The sequence below is a fragment of the Scleropages formosus genome, chromosome 1 (genome assembly GCF_900964775.1).
Source record: "Scleropages formosus chromosome 1, fSclFor1.1, whole genome shotgun sequence".
Lineage (NCBI taxonomy): Eukaryota > Metazoa > Chordata > Actinopteri > Osteoglossiformes > Osteoglossidae > Scleropages > Scleropages formosus.
The window spans coordinates 27,740,674-27,765,255 of record NC_041806.1 but is presented as its reverse complement, the minus strand read 5'-3'; the positions used below and the strand labels follow the sequence as shown (position 1 = coordinate 27,765,255).

General features: G+C 44.2%; 1 protein-coding gene across 1 annotated transcript in view; it reads right to left on the bottom strand.

The window, feature by feature from the left end:
• dgkg (diacylglycerol kinase, gamma) overlaps positions 1–24,582 on the bottom strand; it is a 75,966-nt gene that overhangs the window by 18,620 nt on the left and 32,764 nt on the right. Inside the window, exons 9-22 of the mRNA XM_018739226.2 lie at positions 24,370–24,419; positions 23,989–24,063; positions 23,263–23,382; positions 21,339–21,456; positions 20,217–20,305; positions 18,345–18,461; positions 17,970–18,068; positions 17,687–17,794; positions 17,311–17,384; positions 16,727–16,801; positions 14,858–14,943; positions 14,281–14,370; positions 13,619–13,779; positions 2,899–2,963 (exon numbers count right to left, since the gene is read on the bottom strand). Coding sequence (XP_018594742.2) covers positions 2,899–2,963; positions 13,619–13,779; positions 14,281–14,370; positions 14,858–14,943; positions 16,727–16,801; positions 17,311–17,384; positions 17,687–17,794; positions 17,970–18,068; positions 18,345–18,461; positions 20,217–20,305; positions 21,339–21,456; positions 23,263–23,382; positions 23,989–24,063; positions 24,370–24,419 — 1,327 coding nt within the window. The remainder of the gene's footprint in view (positions 1–2,898; positions 2,964–13,618; positions 13,780–14,280; positions 14,371–14,857; positions 14,944–16,726; positions 16,802–17,310; positions 17,385–17,686; positions 17,795–17,969; positions 18,069–18,344; positions 18,462–20,216; positions 20,306–21,338; positions 21,457–23,262; positions 23,383–23,988; positions 24,064–24,369; positions 24,420–24,582) is intronic.

Here is a 24,582-nt window from a genome sequence, read left to right as displayed (position 1 = left end):
CCCCGTAATCTATAACTTCCACCCCCAGGAGCAAGAACTGAAGACAGGCCACTTTACACCTCAGCCATTGTTATACTGCGTAGTAGTCATTAGCAGCTGAGCTACTGGGTTCCCACGTGCACCTACTGGGACTCTCATGTGCAGATGAGGCTTTAGTGAAGGAGGTGTGAAAACATCTCACATCTCCCCACTGTCATTCCACCTGTCCTTCCTGGACCACCCCTGTCTGTATGGGGGGCCCTCCAGGGGGATACAATACCCCTGGGGGGGAGGCGCAAACCCATAGGCATGGACTTTTGAAGTTCACTCTCCTGGGAAAACCTTCCTCATGTCTCTTGGCCTTCTGCCACTCAACCATTCATCTAGATTTCCCTACACCCACCTACATGTTCCTCATCTCTCCCACATCCTCCTGTGCTCTCCTGTACTCTCATATACCCTATTACACTCCCTTACACCCACCTACGCTCTTCTAACGTTGTCCACATCCTCCCACACACTCCTATTTCTGGTCCCTCAGTAAAAGGAGAGAGTGCACATGCTTTGATGGTGGCGTCTCTCGTCCTGCGTGTTCTCCACCTTTGTGTGTCTCATGCAAGCTTCCTAACACTGTGGCCCTGACTGGATGACTGTGCACGTACTGAAAATGGATGGGTGGAAATGGGTAGACATCCTCTGGAGAATTCGTGTCTTTTATCTGGCTGTCTGTCTCATTCTGTTCTGTTTCCTTGACTTCTGGCTTCCGAATTGTCCAAGATATATAAAAAAAAAATTTCAGAGAGAAATTATATTAGTATTTAGATGTTTAGTGAGTGCTTTTCCCCCAGAGTGACGTGCACATTCCTTAACCATGCACCTTATCAATTCAGAAAGCTAGATTTTCAGAACATTTTGTGATATTTGGACCTACCACTCTATGGTCATATTGTGTATCTCCTGTGCCATTAGGGAGCTGCTAAATACAGCTAATTAAAAATAATTAAAGACACAGATATATAAGCCAGCTTTCTTATGAAGAGATTTCTGGTTTCTGATGTTTCCGTGAACTCGTACCCCTCAAACCTGCCATGTTCCCAGAAGAAAAACATTTATATAACACTAATTAGCAGATATATTTAACATATTTGGCACTAACATCAAACACAGTAGAGGCAGCATGTAAAGCATGAACAGCAACTCACAACTGTGCTGTAGCCGTTCCCTACCGTAGAGACTAGTGTTTCATACAACCAAGCTTAAGACAATATTGTGTATCCTGGTTTTCTTCTAGACAAATTACTAATAGATGAGATATGACTGATATCAAAAGGTTTATGATTATCTTGTGGATAATTTTGACCCTTTTGGATTTTTTTCAGAAAAGTTTATTTCGAAATACTATTTAGAAATTTAAATAATTATAAAAATTATTTTTTGCTAATCAGATTAATAATATTTTGCTACATGTAACAATGAAGAGTTATTATTATCTTCCCTTTAGGCTTTGTATCACTTCAGAACACCTAAAAATAATTAAATGTTCAAGACTGTTGTATTTAAAGTTGAGGAATTTGCACTGTTGCTTCAGGTTTCCAAATGAACTACGGTTAACAAAACATGTTACATCTTGTCAGGAGAGCACATTACACTTCTTAAAGGATATGTTGTTTTCAGCTGCATGTAACCACAATGTGAAGGGTGGTATCTGGTCACAGAATTTCAATTGATTAACACTGTTGCTGCACTCGAGAACGAGAACACAGAGAGGACCACAGTGACCACGTTTGAGAAGCACTGGAACAGAATACGGCGACCAGAAAGGGGGCACCGGGGTCTCATCTAAGAACAGAAATGGAGGACAGAAAAAATGCACTAAAGTACTTTGATTTTCTCTGCTCAAGCACTTACAGACATCCTGAAAGGTCACAGGTGGCTCTTTCATCAAACCTATCAAATTTTGCAGCAATGAAATAAAATGGGATGAGACGTACTTTTGAACATGCACCTTTAATAATGCGCATGCCCATTCCAAGAGATGTGGCATGACGGGAGACTTGTTATGTAACGCCTAATTAAGATGTTTTATTCATGGATATCTTGCTACAACATAATTTCTCCCTTCCTTTTTCTTGACCCGCATTGTGCTGGTGTGACGCTGCCAACGTTAATTTAGCACATCAACACATCTTACATGGAAGGTGTAACAGTGAAGCAGGAAGGCATTGTCAGAAACAATACGAACCACTGCCATTATTTCATCTGATACTAATAATGCAATACTGGCTTTTTAAGTAGGACTCGCAGCACTTCTGGAATTTTGGAAAGTCAAGCAATCTTTGAGCAGGTCAAGCAATTGCTTGAAACCCAAACCGAAGTCGTATTAAGTGTCAGTGTAATGGTAGTGCCTCTAATTCCTGTATAAGCTGTCCATTGATTTTGGTTCTCGGTCCCTTTTCTGCCTCAAGTTACACTCCATAGCTGATATAAATCATTTGTATGGTTTTGTGAGCAAGCAAAGTTTACAGTTTAGCCATTCCTTGGATTGGTCTATTTTGTCATGAATGATGAGGACAACAAGGTGAAAAAACCTGAGCTTGGCATTAACTAGTGGTGAGGTGGGGCCATTGACAGCTATGCTCTTGTTTTTTCAATGCTGCCAAGCTGAACCACATGCCAGTGTAATGTTGAGTTAAGGCATTTTTTGGTACGGACATAACTGTGTTGGACAGACAAGGCCAGCAGAACATCAGCTAATACTTAGGCGGGCAGTAGGGAGGAGTTTGCAAAACACATCATCGCAAGAGGAAGTGAAGTCTTTCATGGAAGTACCTTCAACCTTCGTCCAGTCTTATTGCCTCATCTTCTACCATCTACTATTTTCTTCTTCTCTAATATTTGCATCTTCCTTTCCCTCCTTACCTGCTGTTGAACTTCTCTGGGTGCTTCTCCCTCATCAAGTGGAATCGGTGGGCAATGGAGGCATCCTGGAGGGGCAACAGAGAGGAGCGTGGCTGGACCAACGTTCTCATTTAACAACTCAATTTATGGGCAAAACAGAGACAATAGCCAAGCCCCCAAGTTCTTCTTTATACTACAAACATCATCACACACACTGTCTGAACCGCTTGTCCCATACAGGGTAGCGGGGAGCGGGAGCTTAACCCGGCAACTCAGGGCGTAAGGCTGGAGGAGGAGGGGACACCCAGGACAGGACGCCAGCCTGTTGCAAGGCACCCCAAGTGGGACTTGGACCCGAGACCCACCGGAGAGTAGGACCTGGTCCAACCCACTGCGCCACTGCGCCACCGCACCCCCTTCAACATCATCACTTAATCACTTAGTAGAATGGTAGAACTGAAAGGTCTATCAAGAGCAGAACAAAAGGCTTTCACAGAGCAAGGACTGACTGTAGCCCAAGGTACCACTGCAACAGACAGGGGTGAAAAACCCTGCTCAAATGGAAGATGAGATATGAATCCATGGAAGAAATACCCGATTCATTTGACATCTCTGCTCAGTGAATGAATGAAATTCTCACATCTACAGAGAAGGAATTTCCAGGGATGGAAGGATATTAGCTGGTTGGGTTGTAAAGGCCCACAGTGAATGCCCAGTGAGGCGTACACGTTTCTGCTACATACACACATAAATAGCCACACTGCAGGGTTTTTCCACAAGCTAATGGAACCAGGCACTTGCTGAATGTGAACATATGTCCTTGCACGTTAAACAGCGTGTGGAAAGTTTGGTAAGGTGGGCATCGGTACAAGCAATATGATTCACCGGTACCACAGGCATGTTAAATGAAAGAAAGTTGCAGGAACCCCTTAAGTGAAACTATGGTAAACTCTCACTTAAGTACAGTGGAGATGCCCCTGTGAGATTTCAGCTTATTGATGTGTTCATACCATTAGGCATGTGCCCTGATTGCAGTTATATTGTATAATGGTAAGTCAGGACTTTCACAGAATTAAATAACACATAATTTCAGGAATAGAATGGGGGGCGCAAGGTACATGTGCCTCAGTTTCCCCGCCTCTCACCAATTTTACTTGTGATTGCTTGAGACTTTCATGTCTGCGGCTATGTCTCTAACTCTCGATGTAATGCATAAATTGTACGTTTGCTGAGATGTATGTCGCTTTGGACAAAAGTGTCTGCTAAATGAATAAATGTAAATGTAAATGATATGTGTGAGTGACAGAGAGAGTGTGTTCTATTGATGTATGGATGAATGACCCATTGTAAGTAGTGTATCTAGCAGTGTAAGTCACCTTGGTGAATAAGGTGTGTGGGCTGATAACACTACATAGAGTTCATTGGAAGTCACTTTGGAGAAAAGCATCTGCTAAGAAAAAATGTGAATGTAAATATCCTTCTTCATATCAAGAGCCATCATTAGTCAAGTATGTGGCTGGCAGCAGGTAGTGTAGTGGTTAGAGGTACTCCCTTTGGATCGAAGGGTCATAGGTTTTATGCCCCCTCTGGCTGTAGCACCCTTGAGTAAGGCACTTACCATAAATTGTCCCAATAAAATCACCCAGCTGTATAAATGGGTAAACAGCTGTAACCTTAACACTGTAAGTTGATTTGGAGAAAAGCATCAGCTAAATACATATTTTAACTGGCAGATAAACTAAGACGGGTGGTGACAGATAATACTGGATGCCTTCAGAAACGTTCCCAGAAACATTTCCAAAAACTCAGAGTGAGACTAGAGGAACACCCCTAGCAGAAGCACTGCCAGTGGCTGTGCACGAACCCATACTGTCAATCATTTCCCAACATGGGGAAGTTTTTAAATGTTGTGTGACTGTGCCAAAGTCTGGCTGGCACAGAAAATTTTGAGAAGGCCAGGCTAAATGGAAAATCCCAGCCTTTCTTCCTAATGTAAAGTCTAATGGAGAGTGAGACCTTTGTGATTCACATGAATAAAATATGCAGTGGCTAAATCAGCCTCCATCCCCAGCAATTAGCAAATGTCAGTACAGATCCTTCATTGCCAACAACTGCTTGTCCAAGGGGGGTCACAGCCTTACATAACAATACAGGGCACAAGGCCAAAGAGGGAGGGACACACCCAGGAGAAGATGCCAGTCTGTCACAAAGCACCCCAAGCAGGGCTCGAACCCCAGACCCCTTACACAGCAAGTACCAGCTGAACCCACTGCACCACCATGCCCCTCCTGCCCACACCACTTAGTGCTAAACCTTGGCTAAATCTGTTTTTCTTTTTAAAGTAAGTAGTACATGTATTATCAGTTTCAGAATACAATAAAGATGTGTGCCCTGTATCTGGAATAAAAGCAGTGGAATAAAATTGGCGCGATATCTGGCATTATAGAAATTCCGTTAGTCAAAGGTTACAGTAACTTTTGAAAATTAGAAAGTACAGTTACTTACTTAACAATACTGACATTAGGCCTTAATCACATGGTAACACAGACGAAAATGATGTATAGATGGAATTTAAAGGAAAATAGTAACACAGAAATTATTCATTATTAAGTTTCCTTATGGAAAGTGCTGAAGGACAATAAATGCTTTATAAATCATTAAATGATTTGATTATTTGTAGAATAATTATTATCAACATCTGACCAGATCAGGTGCGCTGATGCAATGTGCTCCCCACAGAAAAACTGGATTGGCTTAATCAACGGGTCAATAATTTCAGAACGGCTTGATACCATTAAAGCTGGTTTTATGAAAACCAACTGGATCCAATGGCAAAAGTCATGCATACCATGTATTCTAGATGTTATAATAACAGTGTCATATTTTCATCATATTTAGTATTATATTGTGGTACAATGGTTAGGAACACAAGGGGGTGTGGTGGCGCAGTGGGTTGGATCACAGTCGTGTTCTCCGGTGGGTCTGGGGTTCGAGTCCTGCTTGGGGTGCCTTGCGGCGGACTGGTGTCCTGTCCTGGGTGTGTCCCCTTCCCTCTCTGGCCTTATGCCCTGTGTTGCTGGGTAGGCTCTGGTTCCCCGTGACCCCATATGGGACAAGCGGTTCTGAAAACATGTGTGTGGTTAGGAACACATGGGGTCCTGATGAAACAATTGGGGCAAAAACTGCTTGTCCTGAGCAGGGTCACAGCAAGCTGGAGCCTAACCTGGTAACACAGGGCATAGGGGTGCAGGGGTGCAGGGGTGTAGGGGGAGGGGACACACCCAGAACAGGATGCCAGTCCACCACAGGGCACCCCAATTGGGACTCAAACCCAAAACCCACCAGAGAGCAGACACAGGCCAAACCTGCTGCGCCACCATACCCCCTAAAACAAATCCTTAATTAAATTAAAAAATTACAAAAGCCCTTGTTCTTTCAGTTTTTGCACTTTAATGCCATTTAATACCATTATAATTGGAAGAAAAAATATAAATTAAGTAATTTAATACTGAAGTAATCTTAAAAAATATTATAATCTTTCTCTGTGTTGGTTCATTTCTGAATGGTGTAGGACACAGCATCAGGTGGTAGTAAATGAAATTTAAATAAACCTTAACACTCAATGATGTTTTTCATAATAGTTTTTATTTTTCAAAGATACGATGTAATGTTCGGTACACACACTTGTGACCTGAGGATCCGAATCCACGTCGGATCCATGCTCTAGTACCCTTGAGCAAGATGACTGACTCAAAGCGCAAGTACAAAGTAAATAAATGGATAAGTTGCTTTAAATGTTTTTCGTTATCTATGCAGCAACATAATGCTCTAACACAACAGTGTGGTGACCTGAAAGGGAGAGAGAGCCAAGTACCATGTGCGGCACCCTGGTGCTGGGATTTGTGACTCAGTCAGCTGGACTCGCATGTATTTTCCTGTAGGAAGACCTTTTCCTGCCAGCCTCCCAGCACTGGTTGGCTTTTTCAAAAGAAGCTATGAAATGGGTCCGGTGCCCGAGTTGCTCAGGGTGTTGCGTGTGCGAAGGACCATCAATCTCAGCCGTAGCCACAGACCGGAGATTCCGACATGTGAGCCCATGAATCAGTGCAGAATACAATTGCTAATTGTTGTAAAATACCCCAAGGTAGACCTGGTAAGCATGTTTCATAGAAAAGTAGTTTTTTTTCCAAAGTGACTTAGAATTTTAATCTATTTCTCATTTCACCAGACATACAGCTGGGAAAATCTTACTGGAGCATTTGTGGGTTCGTACTTTGCTCAAGAGTATAGGAGCAGGAGGTGAGGCTGGTTGCTTTCAGATGCAAGGTGATGGTTATAATCGCTACCCTACCTGCTGCACCAAAGTTGAATGCAGAACATGCTGGAGAGTCTAGCCATTGTTGAGTACAGGTTACACTATGTACAGTGGTTATTAGGTAACAACTACACACACACACACACACACACACATTTTCTAAACCGCTTGTCCCATACAGGGTTGCGGGAAACCGGAGCCTACCCGGCAACACAGGGCATAAGGCCGGAGGGGGAGGGGACACACCCAGGATGGGACGCCAGTCCATCACAAGGCAGCCCAAGCGGGACTTGAACCCCAGACCCACCGGAGAGCAGGACTCGGTCCAGCCCACTGCGTCACCGCGCCCCCGCTAGGTAACAACTATTCTGTCTTTAAAAAGCCAAAGGAATTTAATTTATTTAACAGCTGGGGTGTTTCTTTTGCAAAAAAAAAAAAAAAAAAAAAAGAATATTGATCTGCGGAGATATTAAAATGCCTCCCTTACAAATACCCTTTAAGAAACTATAAGTACTTGGGTATTTATTGAGCTGCTAAAACCCATTGATTGAGCTGTAGTTAGTTCATGTACTTATGGGATCAACATGTCTTCTAGGACCAAAAGGAAAAGGCGCCTTGTTTCTGTTCTCTTGCCAGACCATGTCAGCCTGCTGTCTCTCTCGACACGTGACATGGCCAGTCTCCTGTCCCCTGCTTTTGGAGTGCGCTTTCATCTCGCAGTCTGAACTTTCACACACAGTCTGGCTGGGTGGGAGAGAAGTAAGGAACAAACCGCGGGAAAATGTCACCTTCAACCCGCCACTTCGACGCAATCCGGACAGTTTAGGACTGCTTGCCTGCTTTTCCCTTTGTGGCCTAACATCAGACCAGGCACCAAAGGGCATGGTACTGATGTCACTACAGTGCTCTCCCACTGACTTCAATGGCCCCCTTCAGGCACGGCAGTCACAAGGATACCACACCGCATCTCCTTGACTTGGGCCACAACCAAAGTTAGTGCCACAACAACAACCTGAGGTTCCTGCCTTTTCACGTGACGCACACCTCTCCTTCCTTCTTGCATTATACTGCAAGCAGACGGGCAGCATTTCTCCCTAAACATATTGTGTCTCTACAGCAAATAAGCTCATAAATTTATATCACAACAGTAATCAAACAGCCAAGCATGTAACCTCCATATAGACTCCATTTCAACCACCGCAGGGATGGGAAATTTGATCATCCGTTCTATACCTCATGCTTGAAGTAAATCAGGTTAAGTAAAGGGGACAAGGACTGATGAGACTGGGGAATATATATAGTTTGAAGACACATTTGTGCTCATGTGAGGGATGAGTATGGCTGTAACCCTTGGAAATCCAATGAATGAGTGAAAGAATGAACGGGGGGGGGGGGGTGGGTGGACAGATGAATGAATGACTCTCAGGATCTTTGTGTGCTTCTTAATGTGACCCAGCAGAGTGTAGAGCAAGCCGTTGTGCCCACACACTGTACCTCTGTCCTTCTGTTGTTATTGTCCTCTATGCAGGCAGGCACCAGGTGGAGCATATGGGACATACTGGAGAAGAAACAGTGTGTGTGTGTGTGTGTGTGTGTGTGTGTGTGTGTGTGTATGTGTGTATGTGTGCGTGCGTGTGTGCATTTGTGGGGGTGTTTTCCTTCAGGGCTATCTTTACAACCCGCCAGGTGTCGCTCAGCACGGCCATTCATTACCGTGGTAACCTACTCTGTGCCTGGCAGCCCTGTGCTTCCTGTTACTGATACTTCCCCTGACCTTCAGTGTGTGCCAGTACCAGCACCACCCCCATCGCCGCCACTCAGAGCAACCTTACACTCCCGTAAGCCAATGGTGAGCAGGCCTCACAGAGTTCAAACTCTGCTGTCCCTAAGTGTCTCGCGAACTCTAATACTGCTTAATAAATAACAGATAGCAGTGACGGACGTGCTTGTTGGGAAAGCATTAATGAAACAGCGAGAGCTGGGCCAGGGAAGAGATACCTTGTTTACTGCTGGACCAGCGGTCCTATTTCCTTCCCTTTGCGTGTCGAGCGATCACATTACCAAAACAGCATTGCAGATCTCTTACGCTGATGGTCGCGGTATTCCTGGGAGCATACTTCCCAGGCCTAGAGGGAGTCCACGCATGGGCACTTTGTGCATTGGCATAGAAGGGTGACCACATGATTCTAACGGAAGAGTCAGCCTTGAGCAAAGGCTATGTATGTGGACTACAGACGCAGTCTTAGATGGAGCATGCCTGGTAGCTTTCTGTGTAGCCTTCAATGCAAAACAATATTCGTGTGCTGCCCTGACTAATCAGTATCTCTTTACATCGTGTAATAATTAAAACTACGGGCAGTCCCGGGTTATGAACGTCCGACTTACGTACAACCCATAGTTACAAACAAACCCCAGTAAAGCCTATTAAAAAAAATTTGAGTTACATACTATGGTTCGTAATATTAAACTGCACTACTTTGCGACGTGCATCAAAACATTGCGTGTCTACAGCGGTTCGTCAGATCGTGGGTGGGGCGCATGAGCCTGAGGTAGGACAAAGACTTCCTTCTTTCCAGTAGGACCACGTTGCTGTTAACAGTGTCACATGTGTTACTGAATTTGGCTTTAATTTTTTTGTTTTTACCCTAATAACCATTGTATGAAAGCATAAATGTGATGAAAGTAATAGTGATGTATCAAAGAAAAGGAAACAATCATGAATGAAACTAAAGTGGAAATAATAAAATGATCAGAAAAAGGTTTATGTACTATATACTTAGAGAAACATTTGACTAACTGACGTTAGATACGAACCATACCTAAGTGTTCCGACTTATGTACAAATTCGACTTAAAGACAGACTTAGGAACGGAACTCGTTCGTAATCCGGGGACTGACTGTAACACAAAAGTCGATATTTAATAATGCGTAATCTGAGAAAATGCGAAGCTTGCATCACCTACATTTGGTGCTGTTTACCAAAGTAAAAATGGATTTCTTGTGGGGTTTCATACAGACTGTTGTGGTATCGCAGAGGCGTGTACCACGTGGCAGGAACAGGAGTCACTTTTTCGAGTTTAGCACCGTACCTCAAATGGTCTCGCTGCAGTCTGCCGTGAATCACAAGCAGCGGTGGACGTTGTAGCAGTCGCACTGCGAACTAAAGCAATCTGTTCATTTGACGCACTCGTTTTTATGAGATCAGCAGCAGATCTGATCGGGAATATGTATCGCACAGTTCCGGTCACCGCCGACAATTCACTCACTGGCCAGCAAGTCATCTTCTAGACACGTTCAAATGTACTGTACGTTCAACTCAAACAGCATTTCACCTTTTCCCCGTAGTGGGGATAAACTAGGCCTACGCTGCCGACATAACTGTCATTCTTCACATTTGTGAGATCTGCAAGATTGCCATGGCAACCCTGACTTGGCAAGAAATCTGAAGCTGGAAGGAGATTGTTTCATTCAGGGCGTTTTGTCATGTTCCATGCTGCCCGGTCATGAGTCATGGCCAGTGGCACTCATACAGACGGCCATCTGTCTCCTATCAGGGGCTTGTGTGCAATGCGGCTTCTCGGCCGTGACACACAGTGGTGCTGCTCGAGCTCCACGATTCCAGCATCGCTATCTGACAAACAATCACTGCACCGGCCTTATGGATCCCATCTAACGTGGAATGAACATCAAATCAAGCAATGCATCTGCAGAGCAGGCAGTCAGTCTCTAAAGATATTCTGATGTGAATGTCATAATCCATTTGTTATCAACACCCAAGCTCTCATGCGCCTTCCAAAGATACACATGGCAACTCAAAGCTCTCGCATGGGGATTGTTGCATGTTTGATTGGTAGCAGTGTCCTCGTAAAAAAAATTTTGACTCTTGGAACCACTAAAAGCCTTATCCAACACATCTATATCATTGAGTTGTGTCCTTTTCCTCATAATTCTTTACCACCGTAATGGTATAACCCCCAAAAGTAAAGACTTTTCAGAATGATTGTTGCTTAAGAACGGAAAAGGGTCTTGTTGTGAACAACAGGCATCGTCAGTTGTCAACTGAGTCTCGACTGACCTCACAAACATCGCACATGTGAATAGAAATGCGGTGGTGCTGCTGCTCAGTTGTATTATTATGTAATATCGTAGTACTGGAAGTCGACGTTTGTAATCTGTTTCATGACTGCCTGCCACTAAGACACAGGGGTGACCTGCTTGGAGCTGTGCTGTATTTGTTCCTTGATTTTAGCATTGCTCCAGGTTTCTTTTAAAAAAAGTGAAAATGAGCAAACCGAAATTCACTTGTGAGGCAACAAGCAAAGGATATGATCTTGGATCTGGCCAGAAAGCTCTTTGGCTTTTAATAACTTTCAGGCTGTATCCAAAATGTACATTGTTTTCTAAAGTAGGCAGAGAACCTGATGTAAAAACATTGAATGTATTGAGAGTGACAGAGCTTTGCACAGCACGAACATAAAGATGCCACCATACTAACAATCTCCTTTAAAAGTGAGTAGAGAAAGAAGCCACACAAAGCATTTGGAGGTCATCCAGCAGAATGACTTGTAGATGTTTCTTTACATGTTTCTGTACTGAACTGAGTGAAGGCCCCAAACCAGTGGCGCGATATTAGCGTTTGAAACAGACACAGGTTGATTTCATGGCGCAGAGCAAAACCCCATAGTCACGCATCAGATGGCTTCGGGGGGGACCTTGCTGTTACGCGGGGCGTGAAGATACTGATGACTCATGGGCGGTAGTGATGTCAGCATGGCCCAGAGACATGGAGAGGAGGCAGAAAGAGCGGGAATGAGAGAAGGAGAGATCTGAGCAGATGTAATCGAAGCCCTTCTCCCCGTATCTCTAAATTGCCAGCTTTGGCACATCTGTGATCCAGAATCACCGTCTAGCAGCGCTGCTATGGAACCTGTGTGAAATGGCCTACAAGGCCAGTGACAGTGTCTCATCTGGAAACCATCCTCAAGCTGCTGATGCAATGCGGTATCTTGGTTTTCTCGTTGCCACCATCAAAACCCAGCAAGCTGCATTTTGCACTCATTTTTGCGGAATATCTGCTTCCAAGCCTGTTTTTTAGACCCGACCAGTGAATGACACTGCTTGGTGCAAATGATACACACTCACTTGGTGTGTCATTGTAATGTGCATACAAATGAACTGATAGGAGTTTGATATAAACCATAATTAACACGCAACGAACTGTAATTTAGCAATATACAAATTCCTTGTATGTGTGAACATACTTGGCAATAAAGCTCATTCTGATTCTGATTCTGATATACAGTATATTTTCTATTTTAGCCATTCCTTTAGCTATTGTTGACTATTACTCACTGTGAAGTCTGTATGCCGAAAGAAAAGTGTGCTCTTCACACAGCCGGTAATGTAGTGATTAACACTGTTGCTTTTGGACCCAAAGGTCACATGATCAAAAAGTTGTAGTACCCTTGAGCAAGGTACTTACCCTAAATTGCTCCAGTAAAATTACCCAGCTGTACAAATGGACAAATAAGTGTAGGTAGCTCAACATAGTAAGTTTCTTTAAATAAAAGCATTGGCTCAATGAAGAAATGAAAACTTGGGACTGCCAGGTTTCTTCAAAACATGCTGCTGAAAGTTCTACAACTATACAAACAATGCTAAAACCAGCCTGTTTGTTTACATTTGAGTGGCCTTTTCTTGCTGAAAATGCCATTTCTGCTTCTCTTAACATTTCCTCCATATATTGCCATCCCAGATTTCAGAGTACTGTACTGCGTAATGAACACATCTTCTGCTCATCTCTAAAAAAAGCATTTGTTTATTTTTTTAAGGTGCTAAAAGGCCTCACTATAGATATTCAAGAGTTAAAGCAAAGCAGAATAAACTTTAGTAATAATGATTCTTAACCTCCACCTACCTCGTGTTTCAGCTGAATGTCTCTAGTATTCTTATTGAATTAGGAGAGATGAATAGTTGCTAAGCAACCACAAAGTGACTATTCACATGGTTTTTTTTTTTTTTATTTCTCTCATGTTAAAGGAGAACGGCAGTAATTTAATTGCTAGAGTATAATGACTGGCCTTGAATTTGCCTAGTGAATGTGCAAATTGTTATAGTTGTGCTGTAGAGGGGAAGGCAGGTGCTTGGCTGCATTACACGAATCGCTTTTTAAAACGATACAGTAAAGCAAATTGCAAGCGGAATACCGTCATCCAACTAATGGATCTCTGCTCCACATTCCAAAGGCAAATCCATCTGCCTGAAAAACAACACGCCTTAAACTTTACCTAAATCAGTGCTATTTCAGATCCATTTCTCTGACTCGTTCTTAAAGACTAAGGCTTGCCTCTATTCCGCTAAACTTTTGAGATGAATAGCCACAGGCTGAGTGGGAAGCTAAAGGGCATGGTTTAAGCAGGGTCTTACCACTCCGATGGAGAAGTAGTTGTTGACGATGCTATAGGGAACAGGGTCGCCCTTCTCCTCCTTGTCGTTGGGGATGATGTCTATGTTCCAGCGGTCCAGCAGCACCTCGGTACTGTGTTCAATGTCCCGCAGGAACTTAAGTAGGCTGCCACCCTCGTAGCCTGAAAGGTAGAGGAACCTACCATGAGAGGGTGTCCCCAAAGACATGGAACTAGGGACATACACACATTGCGTGCTATTGATCATTAACGATCATGACTCATGACTAAAAGGAACAGGAGACCGACTGTTTGGAATCTCGACATGAGACAACGTTATCCTCATCCTGCCCAAAAGGGATGAGTAAATACTATCAGCCCTGCTCTACTGAGGTTTCTCATATTTTCAGTTGATGGAAATGAAAATTTTACACATTCATGTGAGAACTGTCTCAGAGTTTTCTCTGGTAGTGTCATGAACCTGTAGAGCTGTCATGACACATAAACTGGCTTCGTAGTTCTGGTATGACTATGGCTAAGTGCAAAAAATGTCTTTTGTAAGTCACACAAATGCTGCTGTGGCTTGGTGGGAGTGGAAGACATGGCTGGAATGCTGAGAAGCATCTCTAGTAACTGGGAAGGAACTTCTGATGAGCAGGAATCAACCATCGAACCCCTGCTTACCTCCTCCCCAGCGTAGGCACCGGGCTAGGTCATTCCCAGTGCCCAGGGGCAGGATAGCCACTGGGGGGTGTCTGGCAAAGCTCATCTTGTCTGCAAATAAAGAGAGCAAAAAAAGAGGTAACCAATCTGTCAAAGTTTTGACCACAACCAATTTGGACCCATTCAGTCGCCACCTCTTTACTGTTCAAAGGGCACAGAGCCGAAGGGACACCCAAGACAAAGGACAGAATGGATAAAAGCCATTCCCATCCTTGGCCAGAAAGGGAATGCATGAGACATGGTTCACTTGTAAACTTTTTTCTCGTGGAAATCTCTGTTGCTCTCAGGCACGTCGCTCTTCAGGAAATTGTATTGGCACATCCTCCATCCTCCAAAGCCCAACCTTTGTACCCGCGTTGGGAAATGGGTACAAAGGCTGGGCTTTGGAGGACTACCGACTTGAGCCGATACAGGTTACTAAAGCAAACTATGGGACCCGTTCAGGTGAATATGACCATCTCCAAGACTACACAACACTCCTAGCAGAAAACGAGTTTGCTGGAATTGGGACGCGGAGTCACACACTGGGCCTGGTTACCAATGCAGTCGAGGATCCAGCCGACAGTGCCGTCCCCCCCACACGCCAGCACTCGGAAATCTGGGACATCGCGGAAGAAGTTGAGCCTGAGAGCAAAAACGACAGAGAGATGCGTGACACCATGGTGCTGCGGGGAAGTTCAGGGCTCATGTGGTGCTGTGTCACTTGTCCAGACTTGTCACCATGGTCACACTGCCACAGCATGGCACCTTCACACAGCCTCCAATCTGGGGATGATAACACTGGTAAAAGGGATGGGGGCCAATGAGGGTCATGACGTCTTTCGTCTCTTCAGGTGTTCCCACAGCAGGTCCTCTGATTTGTCCCATGGGGTTGCCTAAAGCAGAAGACGATGTCCCCTGCTGGTGCCTGAGGGCTACTCTGTGACTTGCGTCTATTCATTAATCTTCAGAAATGTACAAGTTGTTCTGTACTGCAGTGTAGATCACCGTGGGGTTACTGTCACTTCACGGTATTACAGCAGCTTAGCGCCTAAGGACATTGACTTGTAATCAAGAGGTTAAAGCTGAGGTTATTTACAGGTTATTTATAAACTGAGTTTATTATTGTTGTTGAATCATCCATTATTATTAACCTCTTATCTTAATGCGAGGTTGCAACAGTCGGGAGACTATCGTGGAAACAATGGAAACAAGGCTGGGTGCACCCTGGACACACACACACACACACACTAAGGGCAGATTGGAGTCACCAGTGCACCTGAAACATGTCTTTGGACTGTGGGAGGAAACCAGAGCAGCCAGAGGAAATCTCTACAAATAATGGGAGACAATTTAAACTTGTAGACTGAGCCGCATTCGAACCAATACACACACACAGACACACACAAACACACACTCTCACATAGACCAGGTCTTTTGAGGCACCAGTGGTCTCCACTGTGCCACATAATAATAATAATAATAATAATAATAATAATAATAATAATAATAAATGCCGAATAAGGCCATTGTCAGAATAAGGATGGATATGTTCCTGGTGCAGTAGTTGCAAGAGCTTATTAACCCTTTGTTACCTCTCAGCTGCATTCATGTATAAGCTTGACCTGACCTAGAAATGGTAAAGCACTGGATTACTGTGCCGGTTGGAAAGTGCAGCTGCATTCTGGCTGAAAGTGACAAGAGCCACAGTCATGGGGCCCAGAGGTCTCGGGTACAAACCCTCAGTCTGCTACTTCGTAGCGTAACTCTGGGTATTTGTGCCATGTGGCCTGATACACTCACTCCTACAGCCTGGCTGGATGAGCAGACTGGGGGCTTCGGACAGCAGGACTTGTAAAGGACCCTCTAATAGGGTCTGAAACAAATACTGTGGGTACACACTAATTTGAGATAACAATTCTATGGTAATAAGACAATTATTAATTAGTATTAATTTTTATTACTATTATTACACTACCCATAATAAGGGTGTAAATATAATTGCACTACCCACTGACAGTACTTTAGACAATTGTTTGTTGTGACAGCCATGGTGGACACACCGCCTCTCCCACAGACACGTGTGGTACACTCTTTGGCCGTTGTACTTGTTCACTTTTTAAAAGGGTTTGCAATTGAGGGTTGGAGCATTTGAGCATTTTTTTTAAAGCGGCTTTTATGCACATTGTTGACATTTTGAGATTCATGTGTCTGGTGTCCCTTCCAGAGCGTTCCCCCACTCTGGGATAGGCTCCGGTTCAACGCGACCCTGCTCAGGACAAGTGGTTATTGAAATTGTATGGATGGATAATGTGACACCCACTCCGCAGGCTGTGTTTGACTCCGTTGATGTACAATGTTTACACAGTGAACGACCTGTTCAGCACTGGTGGGAGGTGAAGGTTTGTGCAAATGCTAAGTGACTCACCCAGTCATGGGTCCCCCCCGATCCAGACTGTACACCTGCCTGGGGTTCAGCAGGTACTGGAATTTGCGCAGCACCCTGTACATACACACACACACACACACACACACAGTAAGTAAAGAGAAAAACACAAACACATGACAGCTGTTCTGAGCAGGCTGAAGGACAACAACACACATGTATCCAGTTGATACTGAAGATTCTCATGTACACATAATAATGTTTTCTGCTTCACTGATGCCATCGCTGGACACAGAACAAAATCTTGTCAGCAAAGGAAAAGTTTTACAAGCAGAAGCACAACAGAACAAAAGTTCAAACTGATTCTAATGATTTCTCTTTTTTTATGTGCCCAGAATACAACGTATTTCACAGCCTTACATCACAGCTGTGAGTGCTGCTGCCTAGTTACACTGTCTCGGAGTTTCCGGAACATTCCGTTAGCTGAGTGAGTGTCATATGACAGATGTGGTAAAGTCCACTACAGGATGGTGGGTTAAGGTGCAAAGTGAGCAGTGTGTTTCTCTAAGGCTGCACTTTGTGGGCTCATAGAGCAAAGGTATGTGGGGAGTGTGTGGAGCCCTCACCTCTCACCCTGGCGCCCGCCGCTCTTTGGGTTTACCAGAACCAGGAGGGGGTGTGTCCCTGGCAGAGGAGTGATCTAATCAGGGCAGGAGCAGCGTTAGAGCACATGTACGGAGAAACACACACACACACAGAACAACATACTTAACAGAATTATAACCCTCAAACTAAAGTGCATTTCATACTGCCTTGCTTTGCACCATTAAATGCACATGGTGAATGAAACCTGCAGACTTGGACGTCTCTATTAGGCTCACACACACACACACACACACACACACACACACACACACACACACACACACACACACACACACGCACACACACGATCCTACACAGCAACTCCTACTTTTCACTTGTCTCCTCTAGACTGCTCACCTGCAGTCCTTGTCCATCTCCTGTGAACTTGAAGCTCAGGCTGGAGTCCTCGGGACTAGTGCTGGGTGGCGACTCTCCATCGCTGCGTTTCACCACAGACTGACGGTCCTGCAGGCGCAGGAAACACCCCGCATGCCAAATCAGAGCACTGACACTGAACTTCAGTTCCGTTTCTCTCCATGTTTTTTCTATTGCAACGGGGATTTGTTAACCGGCACAAGAGGTTCCTCACGATTATTCATGTTGTCCTATTGGAACAGATTTGAGAGGCTGAGCTCCTCACCAGCACAACTGGACAGATGTAGGAAGGCAGCAAGATGTGGTCCCTCAAGGCCCCCCCATCACACTCTGGCCTCACGTTGGACACACACTTGTTGTGGAGCTGAAGGAGAGAAACTCAATCAGTGCGCCAACATCCTGGAACTCAAGGGCCATTAGAGGCCAGTATGGGGCCATTAAGAGACCAATTTCCAGCCATAGCATCTCTAAGGCAAACCGCTAATGATTACATTAAACACATAGAAAAATGCTGAATTTCCTGTAGTAGTGGTTATTATTTGGGGAAAATAATCTGGGGAAAAAAGATCCACATGTTCAGTCCCAGGCCATGGTTCAAAACTGAGATGTAAAATGCAGTAGGAGATCAGTGTTCACTCACAGTCAAGTGGCACCACACACAGTGCAGACCTGTCAAGCCCTGGTAGCACTTGATGCTCCGGTGGCACCGGTCACACTTGGTGGGTGAATTCCCCTCCATCCACACATGTTGCATAGCCTGAGGGAATCAGTAGGGGGCAGAGTGAGAAAGGTCAACAGTGGAGTACCTGTGCATTTGCAAAACGTACTACAGACAAAAAAAAAAAAAAACACTCGTCACCCAATGTGACATGTGAGCACAGTCCTAACCTATGTTTTTGTTTGCTACCAAAATCAGTCCTTCAGCATCAAAATAAAAAAATGCATAAACTCTATTTTAAATACATTAAAAATATATAAATATCTACATTTAGCTGATGCTTTGCTCCAAAGCAACTTGCAATGTATTCTACTCACAATTATTCGCCCATTTATACCACTAGGTAATTTTAGTGGAGCAATTTAGGGTAAGTACCTTGCTCAAGGGTACTATAGCTGGAGGTGAGATGTGAACCTGTGACCTTTGTATCCAAAGGTGGCAGCTTTTATATGGAGCAGAAACTCGATTCATGAAAATACTTGCTTATTTATAACAATTTAGTTTGCAATATGAGCAAAGATCTAAATGTGAGGCCTGATAAGATCAAGAAAAAAATTACTAAGAATAAAAAAAAAAATTATTACTGTTATTTCTTTCATTTTCGATTGACAAGGTGAACGGAACAGGCGCCTGTTGTACTCACGTTCACCACTAGGTGTCAGTAATGGACGAACTGAGGTTTGGCTCTTGAGCGCCTTGCTGTGTTCACTTTGCTTAACTTTGGATACAAAGCAGGTTTGCCAAACTCTCCATAAAAGTATCTGGTGAACTTGTTGGATAACACTTACAGTCTAACATTGCTCAAAAGTCTGTTCTCCTGGAAAATATCTATAAATGAATCACTTTTTACAGGTTTACGTAGAAGTATGGTTAAAATTCTGCCCGTTTCAGGAGACTAGGGTTATGAATGTTTGGCTGTTCTTCTTCCTTGTATTACTTCTAGAACAGTTTGAATTTACATTCATTTAGTTGCATTAAATTTGTTATTGTCTGCTAAAGAAGAGACTGGTATGTATTGTGAAACCAGGAAAACTTTATAAGCACAGATCCTGACTGGACCAAAATTCATCACTGATTTATAGCATCACCTGTCTGCCAGGTACTGCTGTTTCCTCCAGTACACTTAGAGTGTGTCAAAATATAAAAAAATAAATAAATTAAAAAACTTGAGTGATCCATATGCACATAATTGTGGTTAAGAGTCTAGAATACGGAATGTCATTCAGATTCAGTGTCTGGTTGGATATCGGAAACACATTTGAAAGCAATGTTTCTCACACCAAGCTTCCAGTTTAGTATTATACTAACAGTTTTATTAGATTTTTGGCTATTGCTTCTCAAAGACTGCTTCTCAGTGAGAAGCTTTTCATTTTAAAAACACAATCCATGACTCATCTGGCTGAAAATGAAACATCATGTGTAATTCTGAGTGGAACAAAGGACTTAAGACTACCATCCAAGACCACAGGTATCAGACACACTTCAGAGGTTACATGCTGACGTAAAGCAGACGAGTCAGGCTCTGGGTATTCTTGGGACGATTTTAAAATCCCAGCCAACCAGATCATTCCAGAAGGGCGTTAAGTGAATCACAGGTTATATATAGCATTGCCAATGTCTTTACCTCTGAGTGTCCGCAGTACTGCTGATTACCTGGATATCCAAACATGCCTGAACGACTGATGATATTGTAGGAATGTTACAAAACATAAAAATAAGCCCTTCTCAGCACAACATTCGCTTGTTCACATATATCTCCCGATGCCCCCCCATACACAGACAATAAGCACTTACGTTGGTGTGCCGCCGCGACTTGGCATAGGTGCTGATGCAGGAAGTAATGTCTTTGGACACACAGCGCTCATGGACTGTGTACTTGCATACTAGGTAAGACAAGGCGATGGGGGGGGGGGGGGGGGGGGGGTTGTCAGAAATTCTTCAAAAGAAGGTCCTGAACATATTTTTCATTTTATTACTGTAATTATGCTCATGCACATGTACTATAATAGAATTAAAGGAGCCTCTTTGAATGAAGTGTTAATAGTAAGCAGCACATGTTCTCATTCAGCTTCCGCTTCTCCAAAGCAACATACAATGTCCAGCTATACAGCAAATTTTACTGAAGCAACTCAGGGTAAGTACTGCAAGGGTATCAGAGTGGTGGCAAGATTCTAACCTGCAACCTCTGCAGCCAAAGGCTGGAGCGCTCACGACACCCAATGCTATACTTCCAGTACAAGCTTGATAAGTACAGTGAAAATAATGTAATGTACATTTCAAAAGTTATTATAGTGCACTGTATAGGCAATAAAGTTACATCACAAAAGGCTGCTGGTAGCTTCCTGGGTAGAGCTGTTGCCTGTGGCCCTAAAGGTTTTAGGTTTGATTCCCACCTCCAGGTGTTGTACCCTTGAACAAGGTATCTACCCTGAATTGCTATTGTAAAATAACTCAGTTGCACAAATAAGTACCCTAATGCTGCTGATTGCTTTGGAGAGAAGTGTCACCTAAACAAATAAATGCAAGTCCATTAAGTTGTGCTGCGTTTTCATAAGGGATATGAGAGCAGCTGGGCAAAGATGTTGGGGAATTTCAGTCCGCAAGTTCACTAAAAGTCCTTATTAGTGAAAAGGTTCAGATATTTGGATTTACATGAAAGGAATACGTTTTGTTGGATGTTTGTTTTTCATTGGCATATTTTCGAAGAATCTCAAGAATTCTTGAAATTCATTGAATGCAAACATTCAGGTTGCAGTTTCACGGTGCTGTAGATGTTTGCTGCAACTAGAAGAAGACATTTTCATGTATTTTTTTTTAAAGGAGGCAGAGGAGCTGTAAAGTGAACTGTGACACAGGGAGGGGAAAGGCGGCGAGAGGTACAGCGCAACAGCTGTGCCCGCGGGTGAGTTCACTCACAGGAGCAGGAGAGGCCCTGCTTGCGCACGCCCAGTAACATGGTATGGCAGTAGTTGCAGTAGGCTGGCTTGTTGAAGTGCTTGAGCCTCCAGACGTGTTGCCCGTCCTCCTGCATGTTCTGCTCCCGAGGGGACAGAGGATCACCTGTAAGACCTGCTCAGGACATGACCCAAAGTACAGAAAGTACTGTCCTTTCTCCTGCTACGCCTTTACACCCCTAACACTGCATTACACACACATGGAATAAAGATCTGCTTTCCTACCGCTGTCCAAAAACATGCAGTTCAGGTCCATGGGTGACTCTAAATTCCCTTAGTGTGTGAATGGGTGACTCACTCTGTGTGTGTGTGTGTGTGTGTGTGTGTGTGTGTGTGTGTGTGTGTGTGTGTGTGTGTGTGTGGCTGCCCTGGAACATACTGGTGTCCCGTTCAGGATGTAACCCTCCTCCCAAGCCGTGTGCCCAGTGATTCTGGATTAGGCTCTGGGCCACCATGACCCTGATCAGGAGAAGCTGTTATTCAAATTGGATGGACGAAAGCAACAAAGGATCACAACTTGTTACAGTGTGCAAAAGAATTCCTGAAGTATGCAAAACTTACTTGTACACATATATTTCATACTTGGAATAATAGCCTTACATTTAATTTACTTTTATTCGGCAATACCTACATATTTGTGTTTTGATAATTACATTCTTTTACTCTATGCTTTACACCTGGCATCTTTTCCCAGGATCTAGCTGTCATCTTGGAGGAGTATTTATATCCACAGGTTCCCTCACCCATCAGCAACACCCCAGCCTTACACATACACACACACACACACAATGAAACGATGAAAGGATTTGGAGAACCATTGTGGTACCTCAGTTCCCCTTTAGCTGCCCCAATGGCAGATGCTGTAATTCTACCCTTGACCCTCAACCTCCCGAACCTGTAAGTACAGCTCAGAATGTAGTTTGATCTCAGCTGTTTACCGCATGTCAGGTAAATGCTCTCACTTTGCCAACGCTAATCCTGTCAGAGATCAGCGGAGATTAGAGCTCACAGCACTTGTCTGCCAGGAATTCCGGCTCATTCCACTGTTTTACACTTTTACTTTCCGTGTAAATATGGACTAGTCGGTGTCGGTGGTTCCAATGCAGCTCAGTCTGGGTTTGCATGTTCTGCTCGGGTTGGGTTTCCTCGGGGTGTTCTGCTTTCCTCCCAGGCTAAAGACATGTGGTTCAGGTGGATTGTAGGCTTTAAATTTGCTTATAGTGAATGAGTAGGAAAGCAAGTCTATTTTGTGTGTGTGTGTGTGTGTGTGTGTGTGGCTACCCTGCAATGGTATGGCATCTTCTCCAGGGTGCACCCCTCCTAACCCACTGATTCCAGGATAGGCTCTGGACAGCCCCAACCTTCATAATTAATTGATTAGCCAAAAGGATGGTTGGGGTCATTACATTTTTGTAGGAGATTCTGATACAAATTTATTTAAACTGCAACTAAAATAGCTGCTTCTGATTGTGATGCCTCCGCAAAATCAAAAACTTATTCAAAAACCATGAATATCCAAGAGAACCCAATTCCGCCCCAATTGGTCATGAACTTAGACTACATGGATTCTGTCCCATAACATATGCGTGATTGCCCTGCAGTGGGCTGGTGGCATATCCAGGATACACCCTCCCTTATGCCCTAGCAGTTATTGATAATGAATGAATGAATGATTATTGATAGTATAGCTATTACTGCCACTAGTACAAAAATTAAATAATAATAAGTAGATAATAGTAATAACTGGACTTAAACTACAGTTTTCCCTGTATTTATCCTTCCCATAATTACCAGAAGGTTTACTACGACGGCCATTTGATCTGAAAATACAGGCCACTTCAAAATGTTACTGGCACAAGTTTGGCTGAAGCCAGAGCTCAACTCACAGTCTCCATGCCCAGCAGCACCAGCAGTGGGATGGTGGTCATGCCACCTCTGATCCACTCCTCTAGCGTGACTGTCCCATCCCGGTCATAGTCAATCTCTTCCATCATTTCCTTCAGGATCTGGTGAGTGAGAGGCAAATCAAAATGTGCCATTGGGTCCCACCAAAACTTTGACCATCTGGCTGAGGCAGAGTGGATATGGCAGCCACCATGAAATGGGTGTGGGTTGCTGCGCTTCACCAGTCCAGCCAACATACTGCCTGGATCTGTCAAATTCCAGCTGTAATGTGCTGCTTAGAAACAGAAAGCAGGGATGAGGGGTTAGAGTTAGGATTTGGGTTAGGGTTAGGGATAGTGCTAGGGGTAGGGATAAAATTTGGGTAGGGGTTAGGGTTTGGGGTAAGGTTAGAGGAGCCTTAAAGTTAGGGTTTGGGTTAGGGATAGAATTTGGGTTAATGCTGGGTTCAGGGATAGGGCTAAGGGTTAGAGAGCACCTAAAGTTAGGGTTTGGGTTAACAGGGATACAGGCATAACACATGTCAATGTAAGTGACAGAAAGAAAAAACTGGTTATTTAACAGAAAAAGCGAGAAGAAGCAGCCCTGAGACAGTGTTATGGATGTGGTTAGACATGCATGGTGTGTGTGTGTCAGCAACCGTTGGCACAGTGAGGCAAGCAGACAGACAGAGAAGCGGAAGGAGTGCTTCTCAGGTGTGGCGTCCTCACCGGCCGCAGCTCTGTACAGTCCCACTCCAGGTATTCTGCAACGTGGACCATCTGATTGATGATGCGGTCCAGCTCCTGAGCAGACAGGGTGACGGGGGTTAGACACCCCATCGACAAACCTGGATGGTGAGGGGGCTAAAAGTCTCCCAAGAGCAGCAGCTGTCACATGTGACAGCACCCAGGCTCCGTTATGCCCACAAATGACATCAAGGCAACTATCACTGTTGTTAACATATAGTTTCCCACGGTCCGGACGTTTCTGCTAGTTTCTGAGGTCTAACGATCCTGCTGTAGAGTTATGAGGAAAGCCGGTATGAGACAAATTTCCACTTGAAGTCACACATTGACCTGGAATGTTAATGAAACGCCGGGGGGACTTACCGAGCTGTCCAGCACACCATTGCCGTCCGCGTCGTACAGCCGAAACATGACTGGTATAAAACGAGAGAAGAAAGACCCCATTATTCAGAATTTGTGGACCTGTGGTGGCAAAGCAGAGGTTTCCAGAAATCCTTTGCACAGCCGCGGGGAGCTCGTGCGGGTCCAAGAGGCTCCGGTAGTTTGGAAGCGATTAGCAAAACCAGAGAGCAGATA